At 37.4% G+C, this 14,895-nt stretch overlaps 2 protein-coding genes across 7 annotated transcripts in view; one reads left to right on the top strand and one right to left on the bottom strand.

Moving 5' to 3' along the window:
- The window catches only part of LOC139758038 (tRNA (32-2'-O)-methyltransferase regulator THADA-like), a 390,704-nt gene extending 376,168 nt beyond the window's left edge, over positions 1–14,536 (top strand). For 5 of the 6 annotated variants that reach the window (XM_071679049.1, XM_071679047.1, XM_071679048.1 and 2 more), the window contains 3 exons: positions 784–951; positions 2,440–2,600; positions 3,421–6,248. In XM_071679049.1, coding sequence (XP_071535150.1) covers positions 784–951; positions 2,440–2,600; positions 3,421–5,449 — 2,358 coding nt within the window. In that variant the 3' untranslated portion in view covers positions 5,450–6,248. Of the gene's footprint in view, positions 1–783; positions 952–2,439; positions 2,601–3,420; positions 6,249–6,737; positions 6,841–14,420 lie in introns of those variants that run through there. The other variant, XR_011714753.1, reaches the window with a different exon arrangement.
- Positions 9,174–14,599, bottom strand: LOC139758042 (selenoprotein F). Its single transcript, XM_071679056.1, has 5 exons — positions 14,441–14,599; positions 13,404–13,528; positions 12,131–12,246; positions 10,983–11,031; positions 9,174–9,921 (listed from the first exon to the last, which is right to left on the bottom strand). The coding sequence occupies exons 1-3, from the start codon at positions 14,570–14,572 to the stop codon at positions 12,159–12,161; spliced, it is 345 nt and encodes a 114-aa protein (XP_071535157.1). The 5' UTR covers positions 14,573–14,599; the 3' UTR covers positions 9,174–9,921; positions 10,983–11,031; positions 12,131–12,158.
- Positions 14,600–14,895: the final 296 nt, after the last annotated feature.

Here is a 14,895-nt window from a genome sequence, read left to right as displayed (position 1 = left end):
TGAGAGTACTTTGACCCCAACACGGACAGCCATCACCCTGACAGAGTATACCCCACTCCCAGCATTTGTTCAGCAGAGAACATGCCCTCAAAAAAAAAAAAAAAAACATTTGTTTGGACATAGAATACCCACCTGTGTCTTTAAAGTTACTGCTGAAATGTTGGGTAACTGCCTAATATTCTATATAGCCAGCCATATGGCAAGCCAGGTTGAATGATTCAGGCCTTATGTACAGACAGTGCTAATGACTGTAGCTGTTGACATGGTGGTTAATTTTCATTGATTAGTTACTGTGGAAGCTTTGGAGTTATGATAATGAAAGGAATTATTTGTTCATATTTCTCATGTTAGAAATTATACAGTGGCAGCTATTTCACTCAGAAATATCAATGGAGTATTCTTGCACGAAGAAGAGATGAGTTAGTTCTTTAGCAACATGAACATTCGGTCGTATATGACCTATGCTGCCTCTGGCCGCAGTAGGCTCGAATTATGTGATTTGTTTTTAAATCACTGGTCAAGTACAAATAGAAATAATATATTCTGGAACTAATATGAGTAATGACATGTATGAGATTCAGCATAAGGAAAATGAATTGAAGATACATTGTCTGGGGAATGATTAAGAGTATGAGTATGAGTGAAGACGTGTTTGGAAATGTACTGCAGTCATTGTATTTAGAGATGGTTTATGAGTCACTTTGTTGTGAGTGGTAGATTTGATGCATTCATTACAACCTAAGATGGATAAGAAAAATATCATAAGTACTGTCATGCTTGTAGGTTGAAGATGTCTTAGATCAACTGAAGGCTGGGGTTCAGACTTCAGTAACCCGTCGAGCAGCAGGGATGGCCATGATGCTGCAGGTTGCTTGTGGGGCTGCACCACGTGTGAACAGCATGCTCATCAATAACACCATCACGAAGCTCATGAATATTGCTCAGACAGAGGTAAGTTGTTAATTATACACATTGCGAGGTAGCGCAAGGAAACAGACGAAAGAATGGCCCGACCCACCCACATACACATGTATATACATACACGTCCACACACGCAAATATACATACCTATACATCTCAACGTATACATATATATACACACACAGACATATACATATATACACATGTACATAATTCATTCTGTCTGCCTTTATTCATTCCCATCACCACCTCGCCACACATGAAATAACAACCCCCTCCCCCATCATGTGTGCGAGGTAGCACTAGGAAAAGACAACAAAGGCCACATTTGTTCACCTAGCTGTCATGGAATAATGCACCGAAACCACAGCTCCCTTTCCACATCCACGCCCCACAGAACTTTCCATGGTTTTCCCCAGACGCTTCATACGCCCATTTTTATTTTTATTTTATTTATTATACTTTGTTGCTGTGTTCCGTGTTAGCGAGGAAGTGCAAGGAAACAGATGAAGAATGGCCCAACCTACCCACATACACATGTATATACATACATGCCCACATACGCACGTAAACATACCTATACGTATCAACGTACACATACATATATGTACACAGACATAAATACACATGCACACATTCATATTCGCTGCCTGTATCCATTCCCATCGCCATCCTGCCACACATGAAATGGCACCCCCTCTTCCCCGTGTGTGTGCGAGGTAGCGCTTGGAAAAGACAACATAGGCCACATTCATTTACACTCAGTCTCTAGCTGTCATGTATAATGCACAGAAACCACAGCTCCCTTTCCACATCTAGCCCCCACAAACCTTTCCATGGTTTACACCAGGTGCTTCACATGCCCTGGTTCAGTCCATTAACAGCACGTTGACCCTGGTGTACCACATCATTCCAATTCACTCTTTTCCTGCATGCCTCTCACCTTCCTGTATGTTCAGGCCTTGATCACTCAAAATCTTTTCACTCCATTCTTCCACCTCCAATTTGGTATCCCACGTCTCCTTGTACTTGTTTGCTATGTCGCACATTTGCAAGGGAACATCAGTAAGGAAAAATCCTTATTTAGCTTTTCTGGCCCATGCTTTCACCCCTTTTAGTCCTCCCACCTTTTGCAAAACACAGGAGATGTGTGGCTAGTATTCTTTCTCCCCTTTCCCCAGGGATTTTTTATATTTATTTATTCTTTTTTCTTTTTTTCATGTGTATTATTTGCATACCAAGGTTGAATTGTGGAGAATGTATTAATGTGGATACACTGTCACATTCCTCTCCTATAAGCCAGTTCAGCCTTTCAGTACAAGCTGCCCTTTCAGAATATGCCTGAGAAACCTTTTATGTTTATCTTCACACATATTGTAATTGAAATTTAGAAGCTGTATCTAACATATTTGCTGAGGAATTCTGGATATCGGTTTTGCAATTACTTAGAAAGGCTTAGGAAAATGGACAAATATTTATAGCTTGTTTTTTATTTTGATAGTAAAACTGTATCCACAGTATGAAGACCAGAGCATCATGGACTCACCTCCAGTCTTAGCACTCCATGTATTACACTCTTTGGTCATCCATGCTCCACTGGCCCATCACCTAATTCACCACATGCCTGCCATTACTGCAACCTGCCTCCATGCCTTCACTAATAAATCATGGGCTCTCAGGTGAGATTTTCTTAGTTTTTTTTGTAATTTTAAAAGGGATGGTTTAAATTTTAGTTAAACAAAGACTATATCTTTGATGCCTGTTCCCTTTGGGAACTCCCATCAAGGGATGACCACAGCAGAAGAGTCTTCACTTATCCATGTCCTTACATGCCTTCCTTGCATTCATCATTTAGAAAAGGCATAGAAAGCATATAAACTTTACATTAGGTTGATATGTAGCTGATTTTACCTATTATCTTCTTGCTGTATATATTTATTCTTATTTTTCTTTGACTCTCTTTCCTTTCCTCTTGTCTGTATTTGTATTTTTTGAAATTCATATCTTTTTGCTTTTACAACTGCAACTTTATTTTTTCCTTTTATATTCCTTTCCTTTTAAGTCTTTTTCCTATTGTATGTTTCTTCCATTAAAAGACAGAGGAAGAGATTTGTACCCAATGCATCCCATGGAATTAAGAATGGAGTGTTAATGATTGATAGAAAGATAGGAGGAAAAGGTGCTCTTGATACATTACTATATTTCTGTATGCGATAGTAACTTAAATGATTGTATTTGGGTGCATGAGTCCCATGTCTAGAAAAATAATTCTAACTTAATATGCATTTAGACTTTGTCATGGCTGAAACAACTTCAGCTACCTGGCATTTTTTATGCACTTGATAATCCCTATGAAAATAAGAATGGAGATACTGAATTATTTTTCCGTTATTGGTAGCTAAGTTCATATTTGTATATTGCTTCTTTATAGTGCTCTAAAATTGTAGATTATTAATCCCCAGCAAATTTTTATTCTGTCTTATTTACTATAACTTACAGGAATGCAGCACTGCAGCTGTATGGAGCAGTGGTACCAAGAATGGTGGGTCAGAAGAAAGTTCAAGATGATTCCTCCACTCTCAACAGTCTTACAGCCCCTGAGTTCCTTTCTCGACACCCAGTCCTTGCAGACTTTCTTCTTAAGCTACTTTCAGGTTCTCAAGATGAAAGAAAGGTACATGAAATACTTACGTGTAATGTAGGGAGAAGAGAGAGAGGTGGACGTACAGAAAAACACATACCTATAAATACGTCATCTAGTCTAGTTCCAGTGCTGAGCTTAGTGGCTAGACTTTCACCTGGAACTGGACTACAGCAGAGTAATGAGCTTAAAGTTATACTCCATAACTTCTGCCAGGTTACAACCACACTCATAGGATCACCTGTACACACTGTACGTAGGTTAGCATCCCTTGCTGTTGTTGCTCTTACACTCACTGAACAAGCTCCCCAATGCATTAATAACCTTCTTCATTTAATGAGAGAGCCAAAATTAATGACAACAAATTTGATCCATGGTAATCTCTTAACTTTGATGAATTTTGTACAGACTTATTCTCAAGTTAGGGATGATGTGGAATTGAGGAAAAATATTTTTACCTCACTTGTTAGATTCTTGGGACATGATGTTAAATGTTATATCAATGCCACTCTTGCTCTGAAAATCTTGATGCTTCTGCAGCTGGATGATATTACCATAAATATGTTACCAATAGACTTATCTCAGCCAGGTGCAGCTGAGTACAAGCAAATGGTTACTAAAATAAAGATAAAGCATAATTTTCAAGATGAAATCGAAAAGGTTTTGATGTCTGAAGTACCAGACAACCATGACTTGGATGATCTTTGCATTGATCGTATACTAGATAACGTGAGAATGTACAAGAATATTTCATGGTTAAGTAAGATTGAAAGACTGATATGGAAAAGGCTGGAGCAGGAACCTTTAACATATAAAAGTGCTTCAGTAAATATGAAGCTCCTGTGTACATTGTTAGAAAAGAATGATATTCTCGGTTCTTCTCCATCAGAAAAGTGTGTGAGAAATCTATTAATAGTACTTAAAGGATGTCATGGGGTGAGACTTACCTCATTGGCTCTTGTGATTGTAGCTCATTTATTTCAGAAACTGCATGAAAATCATTGGCCAGGAAGAGAGATAAAGAGTCACCTCCTTTCCACCTTTACTGATGTCATCAGCTTATACTCTACCCCTACTTCTACAGAAGATTACAGATTGACAGCCAGCATTGCTCTCAAGATTTCTATAAAGGCTTTATTGTGTTCTGAGCAAGACATAAGCCTGTCTTGCAAAGAAAAGATAATTTTTGCTTGTACTGAACTCCTCCAAGATGAAGATTCATGCATAAGAAATTCTGCATGTTATATTGTACTTTCATTTGCAAGCACTGATCAACACTTACGTGCAGTTTCTGAGAATAACATCAAGATAATTCATTTTGAAAAATTCATGTTGCATTCGCTCTCGGGTAGTGCACTACATCCAAACCTTGCACTGCTGGAATTTGCGAAGGTGATAGCCAGAAGGTGCATTTCTACCAGTGACTGGTCTACTTTTAGAGTACTGTGGAAGATATGTTCCAGTCAGTATTGTTTTGATTTCTCAGCTTCACATGAAATATCATCAAACTCAAGGTCCTATCTCTTTCAGTCACACACAATGAACTTGTACAAAGAACCAAAACAACTCAGTCTTATATTGGCTAAGGCTTTATTAGAAATGCTTCAGCAGGGTACCAGAACTATAAACAAAAGTGAAAGCCCCAGGTGGCTACAAGAAGAAGGTGAAGTACTTAATAAACAAGGAGAAATCTTTACTAGGCTTCTTTCCCAGCAGCAAAATTTATCTACCCAAAAACAATTGTTGTCTGCAGTCAGTACCTACATTGTGGCATGTGAAACACTTCTTTCCATGAGCAATATCTTTAATATATCAGTTAGTCTCTCCTTTCCTTTGCTCTGGAATTCTTCAAGTTTCTGTGCCGTAGACATGGTAACTGAATGTTGAGAGTACATAGATGGGACAACATTTTTGCAAAGGCAATTTAAAGACTTTAAATGAAAAAAATTATTAGTTTGATAAATATTTGTACATTCTTTTATGCAGGTATTTTATAATGATTATGGTTAGTGCATTGTTGTTATCATTATTATGCAACACTGGAGCCCCTTTTATGGGACTCCTGCAGCTTCAGAGCTGTGTTACAATGAGCAGGGAAGAAATGATGGACTCCTTATTGTTTATTGATGATGATACAGCCTTACTAAAAGTGACTTTTCCTTTGCTTTGTAACCCCAGCAGTGCAGTATGGTGTTCCAAACTCTGCCTGCACGTGGTAAGATCATCATCATCAGTGGACAAAGAGTAGTCTTGTTGAAGAATTTTCTGCTCCAAGGGAGTCCTTCATTTCCCTGTTCCTGACTGGAGTGCAACCTTGAAGCTGCAGGAGTCCCATAAAAGGGTCTTGATGTATTATTAAAAATATATATGTAAGCAAGTGTTCCCAGACTCTGCTTGAGGTTTCACTGCGAGTGAAAAGTCATCTTTGACAAGGCTGCATCACTGGGAGTACAGTCTTGTTAAAGAACTTCTTACTCCAAAGGAGACTATTCTGCTGCTCCCAGAAGTAATGCAGCCTTGGGCTGCAGGAGTCTTTCCATAGGTCCTGGATAACACCATGACTTTTAGAAAATTTCATGGGGTAATTGTGAATCATATGTATATATATATGTATATATATATATATTAGAGGGAGATGGGGAGAAAATATATTTTGTCATTTAAATAAAGCAACAATTTTTTCTTTGGTGTGCTCTTTTCTTAGTACATTATTGCCCCATGCTCATTAGAATTAATCTAGAAATGTAGTGGTTTGGTAAAAAAGTGGTACAGTTGCTTATTTTATCAATGACTTGTCTTTTTACCCATACGCATAACTGTGTTATGAAAACCGATACTTATCCTTCAAATTAATCACATCATTGTTGCAACTAAACAGACTCTCCCTAAGCATATTTTTGTATGCATACGCCACATACATGTATGCACTTGTGCATGCAGATATACAAACATACGCATACACAAAGGGAGTGGAGAGCTAACACTGAACCAGTATTAAATATGATAGGGATAAATCTCTGTAGTACGTCACTATTGCCAACAAACATGAAAAGATAATTTTCAAAAAGCTGATGAAAAACTACATAATTTAGTGGCATCATGGGTTCCTAGAAAATTTTGCATAACAGTATCTCTGGATTTATACAATAGAGTGTTCTTCTTTACCTTCATCCAGAGTTCAAGATAAAGTGTACGGTTTCATGCCCTTATCGTCTTGATGAAGTTTAAATGAAGAATACCCCCCCCCCGAGTTCTAGAAACTTACTTCAAAACAAAAGGTGAGCACCCACTATTCTAGTTCCAATATATATTTCATTTCTGTATTACTCATCTGTGGATGATTAGCTTTAAATGTGGTACAGTATATTATATATGACAGCCAAAGAGAGCATATGTGCAATGATGCCATTTATACTTGTTCCTGACTACCTTGCTATGGCAGGGGAGGCAGTTTCCTGCGTTAGTCAGGTAGCACCAAGAAACAGACGAAGATAGGCCACATCCACTCAATACATACACACGTTAGTGACAGGAAACAAAGGCCACCTCTGTGTAATGCATTGAAACCACACACCTCTGTCCACATTCTGGCCCCACATACCTTTCATGGTTTACTCCGGACGTTTCATATGCTTCGGTTTAATCCATTGATAGCACGTCATGAGACTGATATCCGCACCCAAGCCTCACAGGTTATTCCAGTTTATCCAGTCCACTTCTTATGCCTACTAAATTCAGCCATTTGATAGCATGACAACCTATACATTAAATTGCTCCAATTCTTGCTGTCGGATACATGACTTTTAACCTCTGAAAATTCAGGGAATTCGTGCAAAAAAAGTTCTGGATTTTTAAATCAGAGTATACCTCTCAGCCTTTTTCATCCAGAGTTCAAAACAAAGTGTATTGGATCATGCCCCTATAATCTTGAAGAAGCTTAATAGTCTCCTGAAGTCTTGACACCTGCTTTTTAAAAATGGCAAGTACCAGATTTTTTTTTTTTTTTTTTGTATAATTTCTTTATTTCTCTTTTGTTTGCAAACTGTAGGGTATGGTTTTGGCAGAGCATATTACACGACAGCTCGAGAGAGGGTATTTGAATGAGGTCGTTGTTTGCTTGTTCATGTTACATCCTCAGTTAGGCAGGACGAGTAGTTAGGTATGAAAAATTTATGATTAATGAGTGGTCCGATTGATAGAGGGCTAAGCAGAATGTGCCCAAATAGTTCAGTCATATGGAGAGGAAGAACAAAGAAAGACTGACTAGGAGGATCTACTTGTCTAAAGTGGAGGGAGGAAGGGGTAGACTAAGATGGGAGGGCATAGTAAAGGAAACTTTGGGGTATTGGGGCCTGAACATTCAAGAGGGTGGGAGGTTTTCAAGGGATGGAATGAACTGAATCACCATGGTGACGTTGGGCTGAACGAAGGCATATGAAGCAGTTGAGGTAAACCAAGGAATAATCAGTGGGACTTGGCTGTGGATGGTGGGTTCTGATTTCAGTACATTCTAACCATTGAGAGAATGAATGTGTGCAAATGAGGCCATTTTTCATTTGTTCCCAAAGCTACCTTGTGAGGGTGGGAAGATTAGGCATAAAAAATGGTAATTATACCTGTACATTTGTATCTTTCATGTAGTCTTTTTACAGTCACTGTTCTACCATTTTCATGTCTACCTCATGGAATTTCCTAACTTTGTGAGATAGCATCAGGAACAGATGAACAGTATCGTCACTTGGAACCACTCTCTCCTTACTCGCACACATGCCATAATCACTTCATAAAAACTCCTGCTGTTACACCTCATCACTTTTATTTGCAATAACTTTCAAATTTCTTCTTTGATAGTTACCCAAACCCTGTCACTAGCATCTGAAGTTTCTACTTGGAGTCCGCCTTCATATATATTTTATCTAGAAATAGCTGCCAATCTATTTCCCATCCTTTAGCATACTCCTGACATGTTCCTTGCTCAATTACCTTTGCATTTACTTCTCATTATCATATTGATATATACAACAGCCATGGCAGCATCACATATCCTTGAAACAGCCCCACATGCATTGGACAGCACATACACTCCTTCATTCCCACTCACACTTAACTTCCTCTACTGTGGTTAGTAGCTTTCTACTCTTTATGTCCATCTTTTACATATCTCTGTCACCCATGTTGTACACTTTCTCTGCATCCCTAATTACCCCATAAAGGCTATTCTCTTTCACCAAGTATCTCTCGTATACATTCTTCGATAGACACACATTCAAACATCCTCTACCACTCTTGAAACCACATTGCTCTTTCCCAATCAGCTGTTTTGTGCATAACACCACATTTCGATCACTACCCTTCCATACATATCACCATTTGTGATAGACAGCATCAGAAACAGATGACCAAGCCATAAAGTGAAAATCTTCTTGCAGCTCCTCCATCTGTTCCTACTTTTGTAAAGTAATAATAAGAGGGGAGGATTTGCAGCCATTCCCCCTACACTTTATAGTCATCTTTTGTGACATTTATCCCCAGGGATAAGAAATAACCATATTGATTATTAGTAATTTTGTTTGTTACACGTGTAATCTCGGTTTGAAATGAAACCCAAACATTGCAAAACTAGTTTAATTTCATGAAAGGACCTGAAAAACTGTAGCAAGAGAGGGAAGGATGAATCATCTTCCACCCGTACCTACCCAACGGGTTTCTGGCTCTAGTTTCATCTTGATCCTATCCTACTCTCTCAGGCACCAGGTTCAGATTCCAAATGCAACAAATGTATAAAGTCATGAGACTTATTACACATACTTACAAATTAATGTTCAAATACTGGAAAGGTATTCCTTACATATCTGAAACTTACTGCCATATGTTACTGTCAACAAAGCTGAATTGGAGATCTTAAAGTGTTTAAATCCTAAGCAATGATGCCATATAAAAATAAAAGGATTAAAGCATTAAGAAAATCATTACATTGAATAAAATCATCTAACCATTTACTGTGATGAAAATAACTTTTAAGCTAATGATTTCAAAATGGAAGATAGAGCAGTTTGCATAGGCTTCAATGAAGTAATGAGTATTTACTGAAGTATCTTACTAACATATTAACAAAGCACACTATTCACTTTCAATATTTGACAAATTTTGTTTTCAATGGACTTTTTATAAAAGGCAAATTAATTTATATTTCATTAGCTGATCTGTCAGTTTCTTGTTCCTCTTGACCAGGGAGGATAAGATAAGTACTTAAAAACTCCTCCACAGAATCTGTGTTCCACTTATCGATGGCCAATGTCTCCATCACATCACCATCCTCATCCATCAGTTTAATGATTGGATCTGCTCCCCTAATGTACCTGTAAATAAAAAAATTCTTAAAAAAGCACATCGCTTGTGCAATATTGTCGATTGATTTCAAAAAGAATACCGAGAAAAGGTGTACACATCATTTCGAGAATGAGAAGCATATGACAAACTAGATAGAGAAGGATATGGCAATGTTTTATATGCATGTGAAGGAAAGCTAGAGAAGGCATTGATATTGCCATCTTTTTGAAGAGTTTACCATCTCTTGTTAATAAACAGGTTAAAAACCAAGATTCATTAATTACTAAATTGGCGATTAATATTTTCAAGTTTAATACTTTCGTTAAGTTACACGATTAGCACCATGAAAATAAAGTAAATGAACTGCAAATGCAAATCATGCCATTACAAAGAAAGAAATCTTAAAAGCAGAATTCACAATAGAGGTAAGAGAGCTCACAGTGGAAGTGATTACAGCAATTTTGAGAACTCTCGAGTATGGATTATGAATGAAGAAATACCGTAATCAAACCATTGTATTCTAACTTGCGATTAATATAAGCATGGGAAACTTTTCATAACCAAGAAATACACACGAGGAGATCAATTTATCATGTTTATTATTTTTGTGAAAAAAAGAGGAAACAACTATCTATTAACTAAATGGAGGAATTTAGCAATCATACTACAGAAGTGATCCTATGGAGAGAAGCTTCAATGGGATGATGAAAATGAAACAGGAAGAATGACAAAGTTTATGCAAGTTGAATGAGAAGTTGTAGACAGTTTTAGATAATGCAAAAGGAAGTTTTCTAATAGGTGCTATTGTTGATGACTGTGCATGATCATGCAATGACACTGCTCTGAAGATGTTTAGCAGAAAATGGCATTAAAGATGCAGTTGGTAAACATACAAATCTACAAAGTTAACCATAGAATTAGGGTAGCTGTGATGAAACTTGTATGAATTGGGGAAAAAAAAAAACTGTAGGTCTACACAGTGTACTTCTTCAGTTAAAACAAAATAATTAGTAGGGGGAAAGGAACACGGTACCCAGACATGTCAGTATAGTATTAAGAAAAGTTTAAAAGCTTAATCTCATATACTCACTTAATGGTAAGATTGGGAAATGCCGCAGGTCGGTCACTCTTCACGAATGCTGTAAGAAAATATTTAAATAAGGAGAAAGTAATTCTGTAAGATAGTATCAAACCTGGACCAGCAAAAATTTGATGACCACAAGTTCCCTGTCTTCACTGGTGAGGTATGAAAAATAGCAACAGAATACTTTCCTTCATACCTATTCACCCCTTTTCTGCCTTAATGATGACTGCAGAATGTTAGTGTACTAATGAAAGAGTTTCTTGTTACAGTTTTTATAATATGTTTAAATGAGGCAAACCATTACACAAATCTATAATGTAGGAAAAAGTACAGCAGTACCAGGAAAAGAGAAGAAAACAGTAAATTATACATTCTGAATATCTATTTGTTATATAAAACTGACTCAAAATGTAACAAAGGGATATCCCTAATTTTCATGTGGGGAAGTCAATTTCCAATTGCAAGGTGTCAAATGCTCAAAAACATTCCGCATGCTATGAGCTGCACATAATTCACTCTTGGTTACCAAGAAAAACATACTGAACACGAAGTTTGATATCCGTAATGAAAACCAACATTCTGGGAAAGGGTTTGCCTCACATTTAAACATATAATATCATAAAAACAATTTGAATTCTTTGGTCTTCACACCTATTATACTTAACAGACATACTTCAGGGTTGAGACCAAGTAAATCCTTACTCCTCTTTTCCATGGTGGGTAAATTCAAGACCTCTAACCTATTCCTGTAAATCTGCTCTTTTAATTCTTGCACCAACTTTTTTCTCTGAACTTCATTAGTTCTTTGTGCTTCTTGAATGCAATCACCAAACCTGTGAAGCATATTTTAGTTTTGGCCTCATGTAGGATGTGTACAGGTTGCTGAATAATTCCCTACCCCTACACCAGTACTTAAATGTTACTCTGATATTTGCCAGCACAAGGTTTGTCTCCTTTTGTACGAGTGTGTTTTAACATTGTCCTTTAACTGTCATACAGTGTTTACTCATAAAATTTCTGATTTCTCAAATATACTTACCTACTGACTGATTCACCTCTCTACAGCAAGGCCTTGTGCAATGCAGCCCATGTGTACATGTATGTGTGACAGCAAGTGTTTGTGTGATGGTAAATTGATTTAAGGAATCACTAACCCTGGACCTGCGGGAAGGCTCCCAATCGTCATCCACACACTTCTAACTGGGCTCGTGGATACTTTGTTGGGGTGGCATTAACATCATCCACGTTGCAACATCTCCTACAATTTGATCTGAAGAATATTTAAAATATAATCACCTTTTCAGTACATGAAAAAAGTAATCCATAATTTAGAGGTAAAACAACTTCTTGAAACAAATTAGACTAGTCAGTGGCCATAAAACATAAGGAACAATTTATGCCTTTCAAAGTAAAATGCTCCTGCCATCTTTACATGACCATTATCACACCCAATACATACAAGTGGCAAATATCTAGTACTATTCACTATATTGTTGCAACAATGATTTAGAGCTGTGTGGTTATATTTGAAAACATCTAGGTGTATGCTTTACTCCAAAAATAATTCTTGTAATGAAGTTAGCTTATGAAATTTCTAGTTAGAATGATATGAAAGTTCATGAAAATCATGTGTAGAAGCTTAGTAAGACCTATCCTCCCCTAAGAGTACAAGAAATCCTCACACAGCATGTCTTAACTGGATGTTAATTTGCTAAGATGTGATTTACATGTCCTTACCAAACTCCAGGTGCAGTGGGTGGTGCTGCTAAGATGCAGCTTGGCATGCCAACTTTAAACATAGTTGGAATGAGTTCAGAACCCAGCTGGGTTGCTGCAATCACCCATCAGCAGTCTGGCAGTGTGTATAGGATCAAGTCATTGACTTTCTCGTCACCATTTATTTCAATAAATTCTTTGTTTTTTAACCTTTATATATATATACACTTTTTCATTGAAAATGTCACAAGGGCAAAATAGAAGTGTAACGAGAGTGAAAAATCCAAGGGCTCATTGTTATAAAATTTCTGGAATGTTTAATTGAATTGGATGCGAAAAAATCAAGCTGCTCATCTTTTTATGGTGTTCCTAGATTACATGAGAAACTATGAGCAAGAATGAAAATCGAAGTACTGCATAAATATTATCAATTTCAAGAATTAAATGTTGAAAATATAAGAACATTAAATTTACAAAAAATCAAGTCCCTGAGGATCTAGCCCCTGAATACTTCCGAAGATGCATTTCCATAAGTTGTTTTTCAAAAATGTAAATACCTTTACCACAGTATGTGAGGATTTCCTGTATAATAGGAGAAGATAAATGCTATAAAAGCACAGAGAAATTATTAGCATTAGGATTCCACACATGAAATGTATTTTTGAGAAAAAAATGCCCTACAAAAAAAAAGGTATCAAAAGCTCTACTCACTCTAGAATATCAAGATTGAACTCTTTCAGGGTATCACAAGAAGAGCATAGAAGATTTGCCTTATTTAAACCCACAGCAAAGCAATCTTCGGTGGACAGTTCCTGCACAGCATCCACTATAGACATCTGTAAAATTTAGTGCATCAGCAAACATGACATAATATTTGTCAATTATTTGAGTCCAAGTTATATCTTGCAGCAAAAACTGTTTATTATTAATGAGGTATGGTGCTCAGAACCATTTGAAATGACCCTTTTAGGAAGGCTAGGTTGTGATGGCACGACCAGCTGCTGTCTTGTGTTTAAATTTCAGCAGTTGGTACATGTTTTGGAGGTCTCTGGTATATTTCCACTGTAATATTGTGTTAAGATAAACCTCAATCTCAGTTGCTGGGTGAGATTTTCATAGGACCTGTTGACTTCAGTGCCTCGTCAACTGTTCTGTCAATCGACACCACATTTTCCTTACACTTGATGGCCAGCCCTCCCCACTGTCAATTTTCCTGCGAGATAAAATAGGTAAATATTGCATTTCACATAATGCTAGTCCAAATCACTTTATATGAATGCGGGGAATCCTGTGATCTAGATATCAGTTTTGCTATTTCTCTGGGCCCCTAAAGTAAATCGACTTGTTTGAAATGTATTTGCTCGAAGAAACGAGACCATTTTCAAGTTCTGCCTACAATGGCTTCATCATAAACTGTAAACCAACGAGGAAACGAAGTGGGCACTGTTATCCTACACTTCAATCCCACGTACTTATCTATACAACTTTAATCACTTACAAAGCACATTCGGATCAGTGTTCATTACCACGCTCTTAAACTTCGCTCAAATTGCAAACCATGACTGTTATCCTGGACGACAGCGGCCCTCTAGAGAAAAGATTATACATCACACCAGCATGTTTGGTGTCGAAATATACAAGTTATTACCACAGTAAAACTAATTTTTTTTAAACATAATACCACCCTTCATCAAGACCGAGCTTAAGTGATTTTGTTTGATTCCACAGATACAGAACAGATAAATTACCAGAGTCCCTAAGATGAGGAAGCAAATGCCTCCTGGGTCGCCCATCATCCTGGTAGATGTGTTGTTGACATCCGTCGCCGCCGTGTCGGCCGAGGGTTGTCTCTGGCAAGACTGGTAAGTGACGATAACCATCTGGCGACATGTGGCAGTCGTAAGTTCCTTTAGTTCTCACTCCGCTCGGTAGGTACCGCTATTTCATAATCCTTTTTTTTTTTAATGGTTCTGGACGACGAATAGGTTTCCTTGTCTCCAATAAAGTATGTGTTACATTCCCAATTACACAGGACGAGACGTACAGTTTTTTTTTCTCTAAATCAATCATTGATTTAATTCATTTCGTAAAAGAACGACAGGTACTACCTTCTTACGTCATTAATCACGTGACTTGGACTCCCGGCGTGTTTTGCGAAGTTCCATAGAGTGGTTCACAGTGATTATCCATGAATAAGTAGTGT

Source organism: Panulirus ornatus, chromosome 29 (assembly GCF_036320965.1).
Source record: "Panulirus ornatus isolate Po-2019 chromosome 29, ASM3632096v1, whole genome shotgun sequence".
NCBI classification, from domain to species: domain Eukaryota; kingdom Metazoa; phylum Arthropoda; class Malacostraca; order Decapoda; family Palinuridae; genus Panulirus; species Panulirus ornatus.
The sequence above is the reverse complement of the archived record's forward strand: the minus strand, read 5'-3'. Positions and strand labels throughout refer to the sequence as shown.

Bases quoted from the DNA above. Each gene is read 5' to 3' on its own strand.
- LOC139758042 (XM_071679056.1), bottom strand. From the start codon at position 14,572: ATGGTTATCGTCACTTACCAGTCTTGCCAGAGACAACCCTCGGCCGAC. The intron at 13,529-14,440 runs GTAATTTATCTG...TAAATTTTACAG, and splicing joins TCCTCATCTTAGGGACTCTG to ATGTCTATAGTGGATGCTGT. The intron at 12,247-13,403 runs GTGAGTAGAGCT...AATATTCTTCAG, and splicing joins TTCAATCTTGATATTCTAGA to ATCAAATTGTAGGAGATGTT.